We start from the raw sequence: 22,854 nt of genomic DNA on the forward strand, positions 1-22,854 counted from the left end.
GTCAGAGAGGCTGAGCCCAGAGGCATCAGGAAGGCCAGCCTCAGCACTGGCCCTCTGCTGATTTACAGGGGAGTTTCTGGCAGGAGCTTTCTTACCTTGGCAGGTACCAAATTCCTTTTCCCACCACCTCCTCCCAACCACACCTCCATGAAAGAGTCCTTTTCCACTCACATGGCTGTGATGGTCTCATTGTGGAAGGTGACAAAGGCCATCCCCAGAGGCTTCTCATTCACCTTTTCCTTCTCCCGCTTGTAATCATCCTTAAGCTTCTCCTCTAGCTTGGTGTAATACTCTATGGCCTCCACCTGGACACAAGTCAGAACACAGAGCCCCATTTACTCTATAGCTGCTCCTTTGGGCCCCTGCCTAGTGTTGCTCCTCCCCAGGCTGGAGAGGTGGTTGTCAGGGGCAGGAGTTCTGTGGGGTGCCACTGGGTCAGGGAGACCTGCCTCATGATACATCAGCTCTGCTTGTTATTATGGCTGAAAGAAGCTGAGTTAACAAAGCAAATGGGCCAGGGGGGTGGGCTGACACCGCCCTTCTTGTGGTGATACTGGCAGGAGCTGGCAGCACGGTCAGGCCAGTGTACTTGGAATGGGGGTGATGTCTCAGCACCTGCAAACTGACTGTACGACTGCCTGTATACAGACCTCACCGACCCCCTTGCTTACCTCTTCACAGCCCTTGATGACACAGCAGCACAGGTGGCCACAGGGCTTGGGGTTAATCATTGCCGGGGTGTTCTCCTTGCTCTGCAGGTTGGTGAAATAGATCCTCCCACGTTCAGCTTTCTTTCTGTAACAGAAGGCAGCAAGAGGAGAAGGGGCTCAGAAAAGCTCTCATGGCACCAGCTCTGCTCAGGGAGGGTGAGAGTTGGAGTAGAAAGCAATGGGAACAGCATACCAGCAAACTCATGCTTGGACCTGCTACTCCAGACCTGGGCTTCCTACATCCAGCTCTGCAGATGCCCCTCCCTCCTGACCTGCAGCCCCACTCCCATGTAACTTCTAGATTGCCCTTGAGCAGGGGCTATCATTCAAGTCAAGTGGTACCCAGCTCCATCCCTCTGTGGTGGAGACAGCACCTAACGAAAGACTAATCCAAGACTATCAGACATTTTACTAGTGATCTGTTCTCTGTCACAATGAGGTGGTGAGATGGCCTTTCAAAGGAGGGGTGGCAAGGGCCGGTCATTAGCTGATTTTAAGCTAGAACTCAACCAGCATGAGATTATACAAGGGGGTTGCCTGAAATAGCAGGTGATTGGACTTGATGATCCAGGAGGTCCCTTTTGGGCTGGCCTCACATCACTGAACATCACCCTCTCAGCCCAGTGGCATTTCTTTAGCTCTGTGCAATGTTCCTGGAAACCTCTGTCCCCTCACCCCAGTTTTTACCTCTCTGCATCCAAAAACATGAGCCTGGCCACATCATAACAAGGGCGTGCCTCCAGAACGGTACAGTTGGCATAAGCCTCCCTGCGAACAGAAGAAACCACTCGTGCTCATTAGAAGAGAGGCTGAGATATACAGCACAAACAAAGCTGTTGTAGTTGGACAGAGTGCTGTCCTAAGGTCTGGGGGCTCCAGCTCACGGGCCAAGTCCCAACTGCCAGGGAAACGTGGCTAACAAGCTCCTTTAGCCACGTGAAAGCTTCTGGGAGGGCCTGCTGAGGAAGCAGTCCTCTTGGGCACCAGAGGGAGGCCCCTCCAGTTGTTTGCGCTGGAAGGAAATGTGTATAATTGGAAGACTGCTTCTGAGAAGGTGTGACATGGAATTCAGACAATTAAAAATAATAGTATGGGGGTATACAAGAGGGGTTAATGACCTCTGTACTGCTTCAGGGGATCGCGTCCCCCATATACATCCCCTCCCCTCCCATCCATGATCCCATTGTGCTTCAAGGCTCTGTGCAGGCAGGAAGTTGAGGCACTGAACAATGATGAGAGCGAAGACTTCTCAATATTTTACAATCCACAATTCTTTTTTGAAGGAAAAACTGGGTTTCTGACTTTTGTGTAGCATCTACTTTCCAAAAAAAAGGTGACTTTACTCAAAAACTGAATGCTGCATGCTCCCAGGCTGGGGAGGGCGTGGCAAGCTTCCACAGCGCTGTTGGCGGTGGCAAGCAGGGAGCTCCTGCAGGCAGCCACAGTGTGGCAGTGGCGTGGGGGGGAAGGGGCGCAGCGGGTATGCAAGCATCCACCACTGGTTGGCAACCACCCAAAGATGTCACCAGCAGCAGTGGCAGTGGCCAATGTGGACTGCATGCAGATGCCACCAGAGGTGTCGGCAGTAATGGAGAGGGGGGAGGTGGGGAAGGTGGTGAGCAGTGACTGCCTACAGGGGGTGCACCGCCATGCTCAGGGGGTGTACATACACCCACGTGCACTGCCTACGTGTTGCCAATTCCTGAAGACTTTGGACTCAGAAACACCACTGCAGCATGATCCTGGACTTGCATTTTGTGAGCAGCATACCCCCAATCTCCTCCCTGGACTTGATCCCTAAATTGAACTTCACCTCCTATGATGCAGTCTGGCTACAAAATCCCAGGATGTGCCAGAGTGCTTCTGCCAAAGGGAAGACAGCAGTGCATCATGGGAGTTACAATTCAACCTTTAAATTAGAATGGGGAATGAGGCACCCGAGCTAAAACCTCCCCCTACAAAAAGAAAAAATAACTGCGATAGTATTTTCTAAATGCATGTTTTTGACTCTTTTAGGGCTGAATATTTTCAGTGCTCGATGTTGTTTTTTTTCCTCTTTTGCCCCCAAAATTAACATTTTCCCTCAAAAATTACCCCCTACTGAGGGCAGCTTTGGCTGAGATTCAGGGCAAGCATAGAAACTCACTCAAAATGCTTCTTGATCTTCTCTGGCTCAGCATATTTTGAGATGCCATTGATGAAGAGAGTTCGCTTCACCTGGAAGAGACAGGGAAGTGACAGGTGAGGACTGGACAAGGACTCCAGCAGGTAAGAGGCCAGGTTTCAGTCAGGGGATCAAGGGCAGGCCAAATTTAAGGTTAGAGGGGGGAGCAGGTGTTTATTAGTGGCATTGATCATGCATCCAAGTTCTACCAGGCTGCCTCCATTGTTAGCAAACACATGACAGTTGCCACAGTTGTGAGCCCTTCAACTAATTCTGTAACCAGTGGAAAAGATGTTGAATAAATAATTTAAGGAGGGCAGTCAGACAGCTTAAGTAGGCAGTGAATAAGCTAAATGATTTAAGAAAGCTGGGGGCTACAACAGATTAGATTTCAAAGTGGGAAGCACGCATTCTGCAAACAGCGCCGCCCCTACCATAAACATGATAAAACCTGTGAAAACTGGGGACACTATAAGACCAGCAAATAAACATCAGACCAGGAAAACATCCTGAGAGGGGCAAAGGATGTGTTGTTGTCAAGACAGCCAAGGAAGAGATGGGGTGCAGATGACTGATAAAAGTGCAAGTAAAATAAGAACTGTAGGACCTCTGCCCCGACCTGCCAAGAAGTGCAGACCCCAGAAAAACTTCTGAAAGCCAGGCTGAAGGCAAAAGTAATCAGAACTCTTGGGGAGGTGACATCTTTTATTAGACCAGCTAGACAGTTGCAGACACACTGTCCTTGGAACTATGTAAGACTTATGCAAAATTTTTGTTGCGTCTTAACTTAGGTAAAATTTTCTGTTGTTTGTCTGATACTTAAAATTGTAAATTGATGCATTCAAATGCTCTCGGCAGAGAACAGACTATTCTTGTCCAAGCCATTTTCATGACTTCAGCACCACCACCCAAATTCTAACACTAAAATTAGGTAGCACCATCCCTGCAGGCAGCCTCATCAAGCCACTCTGGGCCAGAGCCTGTAAGACAGCTCCTGGGCTCACTGGTCATTGAGGAGAGTTGAGCTGTCCCCATCACGCATGGTCAGGTAGCAAAATGGCTCCTTGGGAAGGGTGACCTGCCAGTTGGTGGTATTGCACAGACTACAACCTGACACACAGCCAAGCCATGTCCCAGCCTCTGCACAGTGCAGACATGGGTACTGCACTGAGGCTGTTTGCGCAGAGCTGCGGTGATGGCATTATCCTTGGGAAGTGATGTAGATGAGATGACAAACAACAAGGGAGCTCAGAATCCATGCAGTAGAAGGACCTCCAAATGGGAAGAGGCAGAAGAGGAAAGCACATCTCTACTCCTAGTGGGGTCTTGGGAGACCTGGGGCTGTTACACGTACACTGGGATGAGATGATGTAAGACCCCTATATGGGCAGTATCTCCAGTGTAAGTTGGAGGCCCGGCTGGGCTGGCAGTGGAAGAGAGAGGCAGAGAGGCACAGGGGAAGGCAAGTGGAACCTACCAAGTCATCCTCCTTGTAGCGCATCTTGGAGGTGTGCCGGCGCATGCTGTACACTGTCAGCAGCAGGTACAGGAAGGCAAAGGTTGTGTGCAGCCACAGCAGGTGAGTCCTGATAGCAGAAAGAAGCCACTCTCAGCAAAGACCCAGCAGCTGGCACAGGGCCCACCATTCCCTTCCTTTCACTCAGCAGATACCTCATGCCTTGCCAGCCAACTCTTGCTGACCATCCTAGCCCTCATGGGCCCAGCCAGGCCAGGCTGACTAGCATAGCATAGTATAGGGAGGACAATTCAGCTGGCGTCCGTTTGCATATATGCCTCAGAGCTTAGCTTGCTGCTCAGTAACATGGTACTCCCAGAGCCTGGGCCTAGGCTTTTGCTTTGCAGGTAGAAACTGCTAGGGGTGGACTCTGCAGCCTGCCTGGGCTGACAACAGCAGCAGGACACACAGACAGTGGCACAGTGACCACCAGGGCCCTCGTGCACGGGGAGGCTGGGTGACACCATGGGGTAGTGTCCCGCTCTTCCCCCCAGCCACTAGGGCTCTGCTTTACATATGCCAGGGGCCCACTCCACCCCCTCCAAAACATACCAGGAATTCAGGTTAGCAATAGTTGTTCTCCCAAAGCTGTAGGCATTGTTCTCTAGAGAGAAAGATGGACAGATAGACACACTCAATTAAACCCAACCGAGTTGTAGTGTGGGGTACCCAGAACAGTGTGGATGGGGTGGGGCAGGGCAGGCCTGCTTTAGGTGTCATATAAGCAATGTCCCTAAGAGACAAGAAGTTTTCCCTCACAATACCCTTTAATTGATATAAAGGTGAAAGGTCAAAGCATCTGGGCACTCCACACTTCTTGGCCGAGTCACTCTGGTCCCAAACACAATACAGTGGGGGGCAGAGCTGCTTATGGGCATTGTGACACCTTCCCCAGACATGGCAAGACCCTGCCCCCCACCTCCAAATTACAGCCATTTGCACTCAGAGACCACAGACCCTGACACCCCCGCCCCCATGCTATGCTGGGGTTAGATCACTGAAAGGGGTATGGGTGCTGAGCAAGACCAACTATTTCTCTTCCTAAGTTGGGAACCAATCTACCAGGAGCCCCTCCTCCCCTCCCCTACTCACCTAGCAAGTCCCCTGAGAAGTTCACAGGTAGCACGATGCCCACAGAGAGCACGCCCACGGCCACTAGCAGCCCTATGATGTGCCGCTGGAAGGAAAGGTAATGGACTGCGTCGCCTCCACACTTATCTCGGATTTCATCGTCCCTGGCAAGGAAAGGCAGGCAGTGAGGCACTGTTAACAAGGGAACAAGTCCCACTGGCCTGTCAGCGCCTGGAGAAAAGCCCAACACTGTGGCTGTGGCACCTGAAGCAAAGTGCACAAGCCCCTGAAGCCTGAGCTAAAAGCGTCCAAATGATCCCACTAACCAAAGTGCTTTGAGACCTCTGGATGGGAAGTACTGAGCGCGCTGGCAGCTAGGGGTCCATGTGGTCATACAGGAACATACCATATTTACTCAACTCTTAGATGACCCCCCCCAATAACTAGATTTTATACATGGAAAAATTATTGTGTTATAATTTTCCAGGTATAGAATTTAATTATTGAAGAACTGCCTTAAATTCTTCCCTCCACCACTGCAGGGGGGCAGGCAGCAGGATGATAGGTGGTGTGGGGAGGGCAAACGTCTTACCCCCTGCTTGTGCCTGTCCTCCCTCATGCCTCAAGCTACTCCCTTCCCCCTCTGCCTCTGCTTTACCCTCCCCTCTCCTCCCCCAGCCCCTGCCCCCCAGTTCCTGCCCCCTTGCCTTTGCTCTGCAATGGCAGACTCCATCCTTGCTCTAGCCTGGGGCACACAACACATGTGGGCTGTGCAGTGCTGCTCTGGGGCCGTGCTCAGTGCCCCAAGCTGCAGCTTGAATGAAGTCTGGCAGCAGAAGTAAATAAACATGGAGGGAGAGCAGCAGGCAGGGGAGAAGAGGCTGCATGAGGGATAGGGGAGAAGAGGAGAAGCTGCAGGAAGGAGATAGCAGGGATTGGGGTGGGGGCAGGCAGCAGCTCTGGCACTGACCCTGGGTAGGGGGTGGAGCTCAAGCCACAGCAGCAGCCTGCCTCCCCCCATAAATGATTCCAAGTTGAGGGGCTTTTCTTCCCGTGTCAAATGGGGCAATGGATCTCATCTTAGAATTGAGTGAATGCAGTAAGATGGACAGGGAATTCCTGTGTCCTCAAATCTAGCCCCCTAGATTTAGGATCCTTGGTTTATTGATAGCAATGGACTGAGCAGGCTATGGCAGATCCCTTCCTCAAAGCAGGTGAGGTGGGGCAGGGCAGGGTGGATGGGTTACAGCTAGGGTACTTGACAGAGCTGTGGAAGACCAGGGCTGGTTTCCTTTTCCTGCCTCTGACTTGCTGGGTGCCCTCAAGTCACTTAGCTATTTTGTCTCCAATCCCGCTCTGTAAGATAAGAGAATAACTCTTCCACAGTTTGTCCTTGCTGCTCAGACTGCATGCTGCTTGAGGCAGGGAATGTCTCTTGCCACACGCTTGTAAAGTATTTAGTACAAAGGGTTTGGATTCCAGTCAGGGCTTCTGGGTGCAACTACAACACAAATGGCTAACTTTCTAAAGGGTGAAGTCTCCCCCACCTCTTCTGCTACTTAGGTCCAGGCAGGATCTCTGCTGTAAAACCAGTACCTGGATCCAAGGCTGCACTTACTTTATCCTGAAGATGGCCGTCAGCCAGGAGCAGAATCCCTGCACAGAGAGACAACAGGAGCCTGTGTTACACCGTGGCATCTCAGCACACCCCTGTCTAAAGCCCTAGGAGAAAGTCTACACTGTGTCCCCGGCCTTGCCCATAGCTGCCGCTAACACACTACAAACCAAAGAAATATGCAAGGGAAGCCCTTCCAAGTCCACTCTCTGCAGGCAGTCTTAAGACCTTGGTCTTTTGGGTGCTTGTGGGGGACACTCCCAGAGCCACTTTACCACCACATTCCCAGGTTTGGCACATGAAGACAGGGGTGGATGGGCTAGACCTTCCCAGAAGTGCCCCTCCTCAGACAGGCCAGGGCTCCTGTGTAAATGCTACTCCTCTCCAGGCAGCAGAAAGCTGTACTTGCTCTCCCATCTCCCTGATTCCCACTGGCTTACCCTGCCAAAGTGGGAGGCTCAGGGAGGACACAGACCATACATGCTCAGGATGTACAGGACCATGAATACGCCCATCTGGGGTACGTCACGATTATCATGTGATGTTGCCTGAGCACAGCATGTGTCAGGGTCTGGTCTGTGACAATACTACCAACTGGCTGGTCACCCTTCCGAAGGAGCCATTTTGCTTTCTGACCATGGGTGATGGGGACAGCTCAACTCTCCTCAGTGACCAGTGAGCCCAGAAGCTCTCCCTCACAAGGTCAGGCCCAGAGTGGCCAGATGAGGAGCAATGTGCAAGGAGACAAAGAGGGAGCAGGAACTAAGCCAAAGCGTCCCCTAGTACAGAGCAGGTCTGGGGTGAGAGATGTCTCATGGGAAGCCCACCAGGATTTGCTGGATCCTGGACTCTGCCATCTAACTTAACCACAGCTGCTTGTTGGAGGAAAAGGACACAGCAAGGGACCATTCAATTGCCTTGTCACTTTTAGAAGAATTTGTCAGCTGGCTGTGAGGTGGAAAATCCAACACCATGTAACCAGCCATCACCCATCTGGGACCACAGTTTGAGAACCTCACTTCTTGCAACTGGTTGACAGGGTGTGGTGGGGTGATCTGGATGCCTGGGTTTTTCCCTCAGAACCAGGAGTGGAGTATTTCCCAGTGGTTAGAGCACTGGATAACAAGTCAGGACTCATTTGCTCTATGGCTTTGGGTAAAAGGCTTCGCTTCTCTGCACTTCTGTTTTCCTCCTGTAGGATGGGAAGGATGATGCTGGCTTGGTCCCAAGGCTCAGCTGGCACATGCAATGGACTATAAGCCATCTAGGCAGGAGGTGCTACACTGATTTTTGCTGCTACTCACATTGTCCCTCTGATCGAAGTCCACGGAGCTGGAGACGGAAGTGAGGCGCTCATAGCGGTCATGGTTGTCAGAGTGCAGAGCAGAGGCCACACTGGAATTACAACAGTGGGGAAGAAAATCAATGAGTCAGTGGAAGACAGCAGAGAAGACTGGCCAGGAAGCAGCAGCACCCAGAAGATCAGAGGTTAATTCAGGTCAGTTTGCCCCAGGCGAGATGGAGAGAGAAGAGCCTCAGAGAGCAGAGTGTCAAGCAGTTAGCAGAGTCCCTCCTCATACCACATGGACAAGACTGGCCTCCAGGCCTGACCCACAGACAGACAGACAGACATAGAGCTCTACTGTTGTTCACAGGAACAGACAAAGAGAGTATGTTTAAGCAGGTTCCCTTTCCTTCCTCTCCCTTTCTCCCCAGCAGTCCCTCACTCCCATCCAGGTCTGGTCAGCAAGAGCAGGACAGTTAAGCTGCAGCTCAGACCAAGGGCCAGAGAACATGATGTGCCTGTCCACGTGTATTAGAGAGTGAGGACATAGTTGCCCCCAGGTGAGGAGGGTCCTGGGGATGCTGCCAAGGAGGAGAGATTAGGCCTACCAAATTTGGAGTGGGGATGGATATTGGATAAGAGGGGATATAGGCGAGGGCTCCATGGTAATGGGTGCCATGAGTAGGTTGCTTGCGACACAGCTGCAAGGAGCCGCATGGGAAATCTAGGTGACAACTTTAAATTGGTTAATTAAACAAAAATCCCATATAGCAGTGGTTTTCAAATTTTTTTGGCTGCATACTCTTCTACCTCCAAAATATTGCTACTCATATCCTACATACCTGACATGTTTCTGCGTGTTCATTCCTTAAACAGAGTGTTGATGCCAACATCAATGCTATTGCCCACTGTGCAATGAACAATCAGAAACTACACCATTGTTATTAAGATTTAGGCATGTATCCTTCAGGGTACATATATCTCAGTTTAAAAACTGCTGCCATACAACATGTGATTGCCCAAGGAGAATGCTGAGGCCAAGTTTAAAAATATAAAAACAAGACTCCATGAGGAATACAAGAAGACCCAGGAACTAGCACAGGGAGAAATGTGTATGGGCTATATACAATTAAACCAATGACTTCCCTGGGCACAGGTTGCTCTATAAATACCCACTAGTAGGTACTGACATGTTTTCCTGAAGCATTTTGGTACTGGGCAACCTTAGGGCATTTATACGCATACTTTTTTTCCCTGGGACACACTGGGGAGTCTGCTCCGCATGAGCTGAGGTGAGCTTCACTGCACTGCATGCAGTTCTATACGTGGCGAAATGTGCGTCAACAGGCAGAAAATGGCAGTGGTGCACTTTTGAATTAAAGCACCTCTGAGGTGCAATGCAAAGCACCTTTAAAGTGACACATGCATGTGTAAAAATGCCCTTAGAGACAGGACACTGGTCCAGTTTCTATGTCCCTCCAGTGAATGAGAGGGCTGGACAGAGTGAGTTAGCATTTGGGGGATATTATAGTGCTGTACACAGTTTTGCAAATATATCATAACATTTTCCTTCATGCATTTCATTCAAGGGATTTAGCTGGCAATGTTATTAGCTCCATTCTTCCAAAGGAAAATGGAGTCACAGAGAGAGGAGGGGACTTGTTCAAGATCATGTAGAGGCAAGCGTGGCCAAGCCAGGAACAGGACCCAGGTGACCTGCCCCCCAGACCTGTTCTAACTGCCTGACCCTGTTTTCCTTTCTATGAGCAAGTGAGGGTCAAGCATATGAACAGGCAGGAGTGTATGGAGGCACCTCTAGTATTCAGTCTCTGGCTGGCTTAGCCACTAGGGGACACATCTACCATTCTGGAGAGAACAGCAACATTTCTCACACATCCTTCTCAAGGTGACCAAAGACTGGCTAGACAGGTCGGATTGCATCCTGGGACATGTAGTTTCTGTAGACATCACTTTTCTCATTAAGGAGGAGAGCTGGGTACCTCAGGGGCCATATGTGGACTATCCCGACCTAATTCCCCAACCCCTTATCCTCAGCCTTTGTACTGCTATCACAGCCTGCAAGCTGCTCAGAGTGCAGTTGGGTAGTGCCCAGTGGAAGCAGCAGCTTGTCCCTAATTTTCGCTGGGAAAGCCAGAGAGGACTGGCTGAGCTCCCTGGAGGCAGGCTTGGCATAATTTGCTCCATAAACTTCAGCACAGTCTGTGCTTCAGGGGCAGGTGGAAAATCCTCAATTCCCACGAGGGGAAACCAAAGCAAAACAGGGTGTGGGGGCAGAGATTGGGGAACTGCTCTGGGCTGGAAGGCAGAGAGCAATAGAGGGGGAGGAGGCAACTACTCCCTGCAGAGGATGAGGATGGTGGAGGCCAAGACACTGAGTGCTGTGTATTAGCAATTTCCCCTCAGCGAACGAAGCTACATGGTGGAACATACTGGGGAGGTGGGGGTATACTAACCAAACCATGTTTCCTGTGGGTCACTTGGGGTGTCATTCACTTGCATGGCACAAGCCAACTAGTTCTCTCATAGCTGTATCATAGCAGTGGAGGCTGCGGGGTTGGAGTGCACAGAAGGCTCTCAGTCTCAGACCTGGTCCCCTGGGGTTTAGCTCCAAGACTGCTCCAAAGCCAATGGAAAGCAATAGGTGCCCTACCATTTGGGAGGCTTTGGGCCAAGCCTGGGGTTATTACTGCAGAGTATTTCCATCAGAAGGAGACATTACTCCCCCTCTTGAGCCCAGGAAGGCTAGCTCCTGGGGAAGCTGGGGGTGCTGAAAGCAGTGAGTGAAAAAATAAATGTCTGATTAGGCAGGAAAGGGAGCAAGCAACTGCCTGAGGGAGAAACTGGACAGTAGGATACTTGGACAGTGAAGAGTGGGGAGGCCTGTGAAACTCAACTGCAGAAGAGACCTCTCTGAAGAGTTGAGTTATAGAGAAGGCCCCACATGATCTTCAGCAAGCCAGACCATACTTCTGTAGCCTGTTCCCTGCATCCCACAGCACACGGCCGTGGCAGATTTTGAAGCGACTTCAGAATGACTCTGGAGATGGAGAATGGGGCAGTGCAACAGGTTGGGTTGTTCACTTGGATATTTTATATCGTCTCTAATTGTCACTGTGCTGGAGGGCTCTGGGGTGAAAAATGGAACCGAACCTCAGTTAAAAGGGGGAAACCTAGAGGTTTTGGGAGCTAACAGAAGACAACTGCTTCCAGACTTGGTGAGAGGGAAGGAGCAGCCTGAGATTGTAGGTTAAGCATGTCAGCTGGATGTTTCTGTAAAATCAGCAATGAAATGGTGAACAGTGCTCACATTTATGCTGTCTTCACTATGTTTCAGGGTTAATATCCCAGCTGGATGAACAAGGAAGTTCATCTCATTATAGCTATTCTTTCAGGTTCTCTGTAAACTCAGGCAGGCACCCGTGGATTGGCTACACTTGGTTCGTGTTATCTTGGCAACAGTCAGGGACTGCATTTAATGGAAGCTGAGATGCTCAAGCCTAATCCTGCAGCAAGAAGTAGAGCCTGTGGCAGTGAGCTCACAAGACAGAACTTGCTACTGAAGCAGGCCAGGCTGCCTCGTAGGAGACTGAGCTGCTGTTCTGGACCATGACAGGCACTGTGTGGCAAAGGAGCAGCTGAAAGAGTTAAGAGAGACCTTGAGAAGTGATGGGAAACAAGTGGTAATGGGAGGCTGACACCTTAGGCAGAAGGATGGATGAACGGAAGGCAGGCAGGAAGACTGGAAATAGGAAAACTTGGCCCCCATTAGGGGTGCTAGATGATGACAGGACTAGTTGGAGAGGAGCCCAAGGGAGGTCAGAAGCCCAAACAGGGACTGAGAAGCAAGCACAAAAGGAGCCAGAAGAGGAGAGGCAACTGGTCCTCATTAACGACTCTCCAGAAAAGGGAAAGAGAGGAAGGGAACTGGGAGGGCCCAGGCTGCCCCACAAGCATCCTGGCAGAGGACTAGAGAAGAACAGGGCAGCTCCTGCAGAGGGGCCTGATCTCCCCACCACTCTCCCTGCTGCTGCCAGGGAAGAGAGGACACAAGCAAAAGGCGATTAAAGAAGATCAAGGAGGACATGGGGAGGAAAATGAGAGGAGCAGCAGAAAGAAGCCTGCGGCTGAAGGTGCAGATGTGCCACTCACTAAGGGAAGGAGGGGAGAGTCCCCTCCCTGTACAAATCAGGGGAGACCCTGAGTGAAGCCTGAAGCCCCTTCAGTCCCAGAAGCCTTCTGTCCTGGAGCAGAGAGGGATTAGCAGCAATCCCTGCAGCTCTGCAGTTGGGTAGCTATGCTGTATCCCGGGACCTTCCTTTTCCAGTCAGACAACACAGACCAAAACTGTTCGGAGGAGAGCAGTGTTGGAGGGATCCACTTACAGAAAAACGCAGAAATCAAACCTCACTGGCCAGACTCAACACAAAAGAGGGTGGTGGTGATGTGAGGGGAGTGGGAGATGGCCAGTCTGGAGCCCCAGGCCAAGTGTTAATGCCAAGAAGGGGAGGCAGTCACTGGGGACATGCCTGGAAGCAGCACTGCACCATTACAGGAAGGAGGATGCAGAATGGCTCTCATATGCCCCTTCCTGTGAACACTGTACCCAGAGATGCCAGAAGCCCCTGCAGCCAGGCCCCTTAAAGCAAGACTGAGCAAAGCATGAGCAAAATGTGCTCGAGGCTGCGATCCTGCCCTGGTCCCTGCAAGCGGGTCAGGATGAGACCTGTCAGGCCCACCCTGTGGGACGCAGTGCCTGCGCAACTATGACTCACTCGCCGTGGAGTCTGGGCCTCGGGCACGGGGAAATAAACGTGCACAGGATCCACAAGGGGGAGCTCCTGGGCAACGTGTTGCCAGGCAGATTAGGCCCAGATTGGCAGCTGAGCCAAGCAGGCAGCAGCAGTGTGGGCAGTATGTGGGACAGCACGTCTTCTACCTGAGGGCTGGGGCCTGGCCTGCTGCCTTCCTCCCTGCCCATGAAACAGAGCCATCCTCTGCTCCAGCTTGCACAGGGGATGGCTGGCATGGGTCTGGACAGCAGGAAGAACAAGGACACAAACAGACAGGTGAATCCACAAGCAAGCCAGCACTTCCCTAAGATGAGGGTGCCACCTGTGCTAGTTAGGAGTGATGCTGTTCAGGGAACCATGCCCTGGGTCTCAGGCTGCGAACATCAGGCCTCGGTGGCCAGCAGACCAGCTGCGGCCCTTACAGGTTTCTCCATACCCATGTGCACAACACACCAACGCAACCCTGCATGGAGACATAGCTGGGAAGGAGAGCTGCTGCCAGCCCTGGGGTAAGGGTGGGGAGAAGATAGATTCAATCTGGGTTTTCCTTGCTCAGCTCCAGCAGTTGTTAGCTAGTAGCCATCAAAACAAAGCACATCATGGCTCAGGCTGTGAGATCCCCCTAGGCAGCAGAGAGAGGATCCTTGCCAGGGCAGGAGGGGGAGGAGGGGGGAACAAGAGAGAAGGAAGGGGTGAGCAGGACTCAGAGGACTGGTACTGCCTCCCCAAAGAGATTCTGTGCCGGGCCCTGGGCGTGTTTTGTGCTCTGCAGTGAGAGCTGGTCCCCTCCCACGCAGCGCTGGCTGTCTGGCCAGGCAGAGTAGCGCAAACAAGATCAGGTGATCAAATAGATCACCGCTCTCTAGGGTGGGGACAGGGCAGAGTGCATGTTTTGGAAAAAAAAGTAGTCAAAATGTGTAAGGATGTTTTCCCTGCTGGGAATCAGGAGGTACATGTGTGTGCCCAGGATCTATCTGGGCCAGCAGTCGCTGCTGGGGTTTTGCAACAGGCAGTGTCAGGCCAAGGTACTGGATGGTGCCTTCCATAGCTCTACCAGGAAGCACATGCCTGCAACACTGGCTGATGCCGGATTATGAGCTTAGGGAAGACAAAGACAGTGCCATCCCCTGGCACAACTGCTAGGTTTGGAGTGCATGGGGAAGGGGAAGAGGCCCTGCCCCCCATAGCAGGCTGGCCACCTCAGGGGATAGTAGGGAGCAAACTCCAATAATTGCACCCCTGACCTACCAGGCCCTCTCCAAAACTAGGTATCTAAGAAGACCCAAGGACTAGGAGAGCAGCTCTTGCTTTGCTCCACACAACCCCACCCACCCCTCGCTGGCCCGGTAGCACAGCTGAATTGATTGGCATGAGGAAAAGGCCTTTCTTAAGAGAAGGCACAATGAGGGACGCCTGTGGAGTCAGAGGGCAACCTGTATTCACAGCTGCTCCTTCTGGAGGGGCAGAACCAGACTTCTGGCTCCTGTGCCCCTGAAAATGGGGATGGGAAAAGCCCCTTTCCTTTCCCGCCCCAACTGTGTGGTGGCAATGAACTGTAGTCTGAGTCAAGGGCTTCGAGAGAAGCCCCTCAGCACTGCCATCCACAGATGTACAGAGGAGGGGTGAGCAGGGTGGGAAGCAATCAGGCTTTGGGGGGTGGGGGATGGGATGAAGAGAGGTGTCCCTTGTCCTGGTTTCTGCAAACACACAAGCTTTGGAGTAAGGCACGGTTAATGCTGTGGTGGCCTCCAGCATCGCAGGGCAGGCTGCTCCTTGGGGGGACCCTCCTTCAGAGGACAGGGTTGGGTATCTGGGAAGGAGAAGGCAAGGGATGGGGCTCCTTCAGATGTGGCATATGGAAGAAAGGGATGAGCCTGCAACAACTGAAACACAGACCCTAAGCCCTAACTCCCAGCTACTCAGATTAGTCCAGAAGCAAGACTAAAAACTGCAAAAGAAAAGGCAGGAGAGAATGACAGGGAAGGAGACAGAGAGAGAGAGAGAGAGAGAGGTAAAAGAAAAAACACCCTGAAAAAAAACCAACAACGTACTATTCCCGCTCCTCTCGCTCTGTCTGCCAGTCCCGCCGCCTGGGAGCAAAAAAAACAGAAAAAGGGAGGGTTACAACCATGGGAACTGTCAGGCACACGCAGGGAGCCTCCTCTGTCTAAGAGGACACCGCACCAGGCAGCTCCTTGCCATCCTGAGGAGAAGCCTGTCCACCAGCAGACAAAAGGAAGAAAATAAAAGGCAAAAAACCCCTCTTTTCACAGCTCTGTTTTGCACTAGGCTGCAAGTGCCCTAAGGCAGGGGCCCTTTCATTTTTGCCTGCAAAATCTGACATGCACCTTTGGAGCCAACTCAGTTAATAATGCACTTCCATTAGCTCTGCAGTGCAGCTGGGGCTCTCACATGAAGGGGTCGTAGTCTTGGAGCTGCAAACTCGATGGGAAGAGTGTGTGTGTACACGTGTAAGTTTGGGATTTTGCAAAGGACTCTGCACTGCTTCCCTGGACATCATGCGTGTCTGTAAAATTCCAAACCAACAAATGCAGTATGTTTCTCTTGAGCAGAAAGATGATGCAAGACATGCACACAGCACCTTGGCATGGACCTCTACAGTCTCTCAGTCCTATCCCACATCAGATTCCCAAGTTATGGTGTGCAAATCTGGCAGAAAGCATTTCCCACTCTTACTACCTCATTCCTCCTTCCCTACTGCACTCCTACTTTCCACTCCTACTGCCCCATTGTCAGGGACCTGGAGCCCAGCAGCCAGGATGTGGGGGTGTTTTCTGAGGAGGATGTGGGGTCCTTCTTGCTGGGCAGGATGCCCCCTATAGCAGCTCTTGAAGAAAGGGAAGATGCTGAATGACCTTCAGGAGCTGTGCTCTCTGAGGTGGAGCAAGAGCAGCAGCACACAAGTTGAGTCAGCTCCTGTAGGACCTGGACAGGCAGGACAGCCTGGACAGGCAAGGCCAGGACCCTGCAGTGCCAAGTAAGAGAAGCTCTCCTAGTTCAGCTTCCTGTCTTTCCTCATTTGATCTTTTGGTTGAGCTATTCTTATACACTCAGGTCTCCCTGACAGTGCTGGTGTCTGGCCAGCATGCTGACAGACAGGGACAGATCCCCCTTTGCTGCATGTTACATTAAGACAGAAGACGCTTTAGGAGAAGCAGCTCCACCTGTCCTGGAGACAAAGGCCTAGGGCCAAATCCTGCTTCTACTGAGAGCAAACCCCATTGACTCCGCAGGGAGCAAAGTCAGCTGGTGCATCCTGCCTGGCTCTTCCCTCCTCCCACCCCTCTTCAACATCTTAGAGCAGCGCATGTGATTACACAGACAGTGGGAATGTTTTACATGCCACAATGCCCCTCCTCCACAAAATGAGGAACAGACCAAATAATTTTGGTGCAGGAGGGAGGGCTGAGGACCTTGATAGCAGGGAAGCTGCTGTCCAGCAACCTACAGGAACTGCCATTTGGGCCTAGGGTGCTGCCATACTACCTTCCTCTCATCACACTTCCCACCCTCCCCCCCATGTCCATGGAGGCGGATCATGGCCCACGCACACTAAGTGTGTGAAGACCCAAGCCAGTAACTTTCCTATTCCATCACTGCTAGGGAAACTGGCCCTATACGTTCATTTCAAGAAATTCTTTTCCTCTTGTGATGAAGGCTCTGACTCTTCTCTTAGTCTCCTGATTAGGGACTGAGGAGAGGCTCTCTCCTGTAAGTCCTCTTAGCCCCCCTCTTCCTCCTCATACATTTTAGAAGCAAACTCTAACCTTAGGTCTCTGTATCAGCTCCCTAAGGTTATCTGGGGGAATGGAAAAGGAACACTCACTGCCCCTATCAAGGATCAGAGGTGATGTAGGAAACCCTCAGCCCAAATATTTTAGGCACAGGAAAAAAAAACAACAGTCTGACCTGTATGGAGGGTGTCCTGGCAGCAAATCACTAGCTGGGCAAAATGTTTGAATTGCTGCCTTAAAATGTGCTGGTGTAATGGGGATGGCAGGACAATCCTTTTCCTCCACAGTTCAGACATCAGTGCAGGAAACACAATGCTTGTGGGCTTAGATCAACCACCTCCTTTGGGATGCCTGTCATGATCCCCCCAAGGCCTGGGCTTCAACATCCGCACCCATAGCTACCAGCATGAAGATGCTTCACTTCACTTGAGATCCAAAGTATTTTCTAGGGAAGCAGCAGCCCAGCCACCTCTGCTTCATCCCAGGGGTGGGGATAAGAGCCTAACAGAAGGCTGGGAACACTGCTCACCTGGCCTGACAAAACCCTCCCTTTCCCTTGGATCCCCCTAACACTCACTGCCCGCCCCCCCGCTCCCTGGTCTCTCCTCTAGCACCCAAGGTGCTCAAACTCCAGACCTCTCAGCCAAGAAGATGCATCTCTCCTTTAGCCCATGGGGACTGCAGCTGTGTGCAAAGACTCCAGAATCACCCTCCCCACTCTGCACCAACACTTACAAGCCCACATAAATGGCCCTGCTATCAAGGCTTAGGGCATGTGTGAAGCAATGGTCTGGTCTCAAGACCTGCCTTGTGGGGGGGCTTGTGAGAGGTGAATGAGGGGCACCAGCAGGGCTGGAGAACTGTGGCTTGGGAGTGAGGGGCCTGGACCTGTGTTCTGTGAGTGAGGGGGGCAGAGGGAGCTCTGATTTTCCATGATAAAAACCCCAAAGTCGAATACCAAAATTTACAGGTATTTAGCACTTATTTTATTATAGTGATTGAAGCACTGGTAGGCCTCCAAATTGCTTTAAAACACTGTGGTCAACTGATACCTTCCTTCCTACTTACCTATCTATAGTGGCCTTTCATTTTAATCACGGATTCTTAGGTTTTAATCAGAGAATTTGCAATTTTTTATTAGGGAAAACTAAGATCCCTGCTTATAACAACAGTGCTCTGGTTGTGAAGGGAAAAAAAAGCATTGGCATTTCCACATCAGCTGCAGTTCTTCATACAGACCACAGCACCCAGGCACAACACCATCACTTGCAAACAGGGACTGCCAAAGGCAGCAGCCTATACAAGCCTGAGGGCAGGGGTGAAATCCACGCCCTGACAAAGTACAGAGGGGAAACCCAAGCCTTGATAAACTATGAGATGCTAGCACATGATCCCAGTTAGGGTACATGAAGGCAGGGCACTCATGACTGCAGGTCTGGGAAACAAAACTGGAAGGAAAGGTTTGTGTCAGGGGTTTGGGCACTGGGGTGATGGACCAATTTTCCTGGGGGAAGCAGAGGCCATGCAAGGAGATTCAAGGCTTGCATAGTTCTCAAAGGGGTAAAGCAGATTTAGAGAGAAACTGCCTCTCCCTTGCTATGCCCAGGGAAGGAGATGGATGCTAACCCTGATGACCTGGGAAGTCTATTGGGAACATACATATTGGAGGAGCCAGCTCTGACAATGAGCAGACTGGTTGCTGGAGGAGGAGGGGACAGGCAGCATGGTTTAGGCCTGTGACTGCTGACTGTTTTCAAACTGGCAGCCCCTTTCTTACTGGGAGTCCACATTTCTCACAACCCCTGACACAAGTAAAATCTTAGTGTATCAGCAGCAGTGCTCAGCCACTGTAATTCATTTGTGGGTATGCTATGAGAGGGTGAAAGAATGAGAGACCTTCTTCCTAAAAACACTCATCTTGATGACTGGGCCCTGGAGTGGAGACTAGAAGCCCTGAGATGTGACGGAAGAAGTGGAGGTCAACTCCTTGCCTCAGAGGCACAGGCATTCTGCTTCACCCTGGGGGCAGACACCCCTCCCTGCTTGGAGGCCCCTCATCTTCCTACCCCATGACTGCAAGGGAGGCTAGTGCAGCAAGTGACAGTGCCAGTACACATGATCTGCTGTGCATGCTGGTCCTGGGCCTACTACCCCATGCTGGCAACCAGATGCTACTCTCCCATTCATCTCAAGGTCCAAATTCAGATTAGTTTCTTTCTAATGAAACAATCCCATGTCTCCCAAGCTGAATTGTACATGATGACTCCCCTCCCTTCCCTTGGCACGATTTTTTCTTGCGCCAGCAAGGCCCACAACTCACCGCACCCATTCAGGTAAGGAAAAAGAGGCATAGACAGAGCTGCAATTTTTTTTATCTGCTTTTAATCTAGTCCCTTGTTCAGCATTAAAGGTAAATGACTCTCAGTGATTCCTTCTGTTGTGTGGTATCAGGAGGTCAGAAGCAGGCTCATGAGGATTGGAACATGCCAGAGAATTCAGCTCTCCCCAAGCCTCATGGAGTCAGGCCAGAGGAAGGAGTGCTTCAGTTCAGTCCAAACCCTGACAACTTGGTATGCCTACTGCAGCACCATGTAAACACACCCAAGTTAGCTCTCAATGAGCATAAGGACTAAAAGCAGTCTAGCTGCTCTGATACAGTACTCTGTGCTGATGCTGCAATACTGCTTTGGGTCCCTGAGTTAGCTTGGCTACATCTACACTCAACTCACCCAACAAAGAACAGTGAAACACAAGTAAGCCCAGTAGCTCATTGCTATGGAGAGCAAAGCTGAGTGTGTAAATCCACATTCCACTCCACAATGGAATTAGCATATGGGAAGGGACCCGCTTTTACTAGAGGGTGTAGAAGCCTAGAGAAAACAGGGAAGCCTTTATAAAGACCCTCTAGGAAGGAGCTAAGCAGCGGGTGACTTTAGTGTAAGGGAGAAAACATCAGAGATTGTCTGCTAGCTGGGATGTTAAACAAGGGATTTCATTAGAATAATGAAAGCAACATTGCCCAGAGTCATACTGCCTTTTTCCCTGGCTCACTGTGGAGCTAGCTCCCTGCTCTGGCTGTAAAGTAAAAGGACACACATACTCTTCCATTTCAACAACGAAAGTCAAACTTAGCGATTGATAGACACTGCCCTCCCCACTGTACACAGACAGACAGACAGACAGACAGACAGACAGACAGACAGACAGACAGACAGACAGACAGACAGACAGACAGACAGACAGACACTCTCTCTCTCTCTCTCTCTCGCTCTTTGTCTTCACAGTACCATGCTCAGTCTTTCAGCAGGTAGTCATTCCATGCAGCCATGCTTTGTCTAAGCCAAGCTAAATATTTTCAGATTAAGATGACACATACCACTCTTCCTTCAGTGACTGCACCTGCCATCAACAACTCCCTTGCATCCATGCTCTAGACTCACAGGACTCAGAGCCCCACTTTGGAGCCATCCACACTTGCCTGCATTTCCTTCCTCAGACCTAATACTGTGACCAAGCTGTGTAAGAAGTTATTTGAAAACTCAGTGCCTGATTCCCAGGTAAACTGAGCAATATGTCAGTCATCAAAGTCACAAAGGCACTTCCCATTGCATGACTAGCAAAGCTGTTCTGGTCACAGACCTTCCCCTTCTCATAACTTTTCTCTAGTCCTTTGTCTGCTGACCCTTGCTTAGCCACTTCTGCTTCCACAGGACAGGGAGCTAATCACACCTTGGAGAGTTTGCAAGGCACAGTGCACAGCTCACTCTGTAGCTGTAGGACCCATAAATAATGTATTGCAACTCTAGAGCCAAAAAGCTGCCAGGCTTGCTTCTGTGTGGGGCTGTAGGTGGAACAGCAAAGGGTTAGCAGGCTGGGCTGCAGGGACCTCCTTTGTTTCTGGGATTTACGGGGGTCTGACTGGCCTGAACACCACTTTGACCCTGTCCTCACTGCCATCTGGGTGCACAGTTAGAAGGTTTATCATCTTGCTCCCCTCATCTTCCTTGTCCCGCTGTCTCAACCTTACCTGTCAGCATCAGTCACCAGGGCCAAACGTCCATAGTCCCATGCCACTTTACGCAAGATTGAAAAGACAAACAACAATGCCTGCAACAATATAAAGGAAAACTGTGAGGCCAGGCCCCTTCTGTGGGTGATGCCTTTTCCCAATTGCCATTTGTCTCTACTTGCCCCAGGGAAGGAACAGTGGGGGACAAAGGAAGCAGCAGGAACTGGGGTTGGCTTGCTCCTGTAGAATTTGGCCCTTCTGGCTACAGGACACCACCACACCTCTGGGAAGCCAGGATCCAAGGGGGAGAAATGCAGTAGTGTTTGAGCACCCTGGGGATTTGGGATCCAATGAGGGCATGTCTTAGCCTCGTGGTCAGCCTCACTTCAAGCCATTTCCAACCTCTATGGCTCACCTCACCATTTTCGTTCTGCCACATTTGGGTCACTCTTGAGCATGCCATTAACTGGAGCTGCAGGACACTTGGCACAAGTCCAAGGCCATAAAGGACCTGAATCCAAGTCTGGTTTGCCCAGGCCTGCCAGGAAAACTGGAAGACTAAATGGCTGTGATGCCTATATCCTACCCAGCACCACACAGCAAGCCAGCAGCAAAGCTGAGAATGGAACCTAAGAGTCCCAGTGCTAACCATCAGATGGCACTCCTTACCGTGGGATGGGAACTGGGCTTGGATATCCTGAGCCCCATCTGCCCCAAGCCCTAGTCACTAGCCTACTCTCCTCTTCCCAGGCTTAGGAATACATCCCAGGAGCCCTGTTTGTCAGTACACGTTCCTAGCCCCTAAAGCTATGCTACCCCCATCCTTCCCCCTCCCCCGCAACCCTAGCCCCATGTGAACAACAGTGGAGAGGACTTACAAGGAAGCACATGAAGTCAAGGGCGAGAACGGTAGGCACGCCACCAAACGGCAGCCCCTGCAGCACCGTACTGCGGATGCGGGCACTGTAGCAGTAATCCTGGGTGCCATTGTTACAGGATTTGCAGGTGGCTCCTGCCGAGCCAAAGGTGGCAAACAGGAAGGGAAGCATCTCTACTGCTTCATCGTCTTACCTGGGGAAGGAGAAAAAAAGGACCAGTTAGAAACACACCAGTTGGATCCTCCACAGCCTGGTTATCAAGAGGAGGCAGCAGCTGAGGAGCACTGGAAACCATCCTTCACTCAGCTCCAGCTTCGCCAGAACAGCTGGTGCTTGTACTACACAGCACCCCACTACTGCCCTCACCCCTGATGGAGGAGGCTAAATGCATGGCTGGTGCTCACATTTGCAGAGCCAGGAAGAGCCAGAGTGTTGAAGCAGGAGGTGGGGTACTCCAGCTTCCAGCCCTGCAGGAACTACCATGCAGCTGCTGGACAGAGCAGCTGCAGCAGGGCCTGTCCAGTGTTTTCTTGTGATGCAGCCCTGGAAAGCACCTCTCCCTCTCATACTCCCTCTCCTTAGAGCAGCTGAAGCAGTTGGATTGCTTCAGCTCCCTTCCCCCTCTGCTGCTTGAGAGCTCGGTTACAGGAAAAACCTCTGTTAAGTCATGGCAATGGAAATGAACTCACTTGGATGCCACAGGACTGCTGCTGCTGCGTTACATTCTCCAATTTCCTCTCCCTGCATGCAGATCTTCACAGTTATTAGGCTGATTCTCCCCTCTCACTGCTTGCCTTCCCCAGTTCTCCCAGCTCCACTCCCTTCCAGCCCCTCAGTAGGCTGAGTCCATCCCCCTCTGGGTTTTTATTTCCCGCCCCCAGTTTTGATGCTGCCTGTAACTGTGATCGCAGCTGAGTTCAGCTGTAGAAAGACTTTAGGCAAGACATGATGCAGCTATGGAAGAGGCAGAGAAGAGCTTGGGATTCTTAATTTAATTGGAAGCCTTACAAGGGAGTCCTGGACAGTGCTACAACCAGGAA

The 22,854-nt window shown here is 51.3% G+C and overlaps 1 protein-coding gene across 3 annotated transcripts in view; it reads right to left on the reverse strand.

Annotated features, from left to right (window-relative positions):
• The window catches only part of TMEM63B (transmembrane protein 63B), a 37,745-nt gene extending 15,115 nt beyond the window's left edge, over positions 1 to 22,630 (reverse strand). Inside the window, exons 1-13 of one of the 3 annotated variants that reach the window (XM_019549664.1) lie at positions 22,504 to 22,630; positions 21,815 to 22,007; positions 20,955 to 21,034; positions 15,224 to 15,262; positions 8,381 to 8,471; positions 7,080 to 7,117; positions 5,483 to 5,625; positions 4,943 to 4,994; positions 4,352 to 4,460; positions 2,857 to 2,927; positions 1,398 to 1,478; positions 672 to 795; positions 172 to 305 (exon numbers count right to left, since the gene is read on the reverse strand). In XM_019549664.1, coding sequence (XP_019405209.1) covers positions 172 to 305; positions 672 to 795; positions 1,398 to 1,478; positions 2,857 to 2,927; positions 4,352 to 4,460; positions 4,943 to 4,994; positions 5,483 to 5,625; positions 7,080 to 7,117; positions 8,381 to 8,471; positions 15,224 to 15,262; positions 20,955 to 21,034; positions 21,815 to 21,985 — 1,133 coding nt within the window. In that variant the 5' untranslated portion in view covers positions 21,986 to 22,007; positions 22,504 to 22,630. Of the gene's footprint in view, positions 1 to 171; positions 306 to 671; positions 796 to 1,397; positions 1,479 to 2,856; positions 2,928 to 4,351; positions 4,461 to 4,942; positions 4,995 to 5,482; positions 5,626 to 7,079; positions 7,118 to 8,380; positions 8,472 to 15,223; positions 15,263 to 20,954; positions 21,035 to 21,814; positions 22,008 to 22,503 lie in introns of those variants that run through there. The other 2 variants (XM_019549666.1, XM_019549665.1) reach the window with 2 other exon arrangements.
• Positions 22,631 to 22,854: the final 224 nt, after the last annotated feature.

The sequence above is a fragment of the Crocodylus porosus genome, unplaced genomic scaffold (genome assembly GCF_001723895.1).
Source record: "Crocodylus porosus isolate Cpor-Errol unplaced genomic scaffold, CroPor_comp1, whole genome shotgun sequence".
Taxonomy (NCBI): Eukaryota; Metazoa; Chordata; order Crocodylia; family Crocodylidae; genus Crocodylus; species Crocodylus porosus.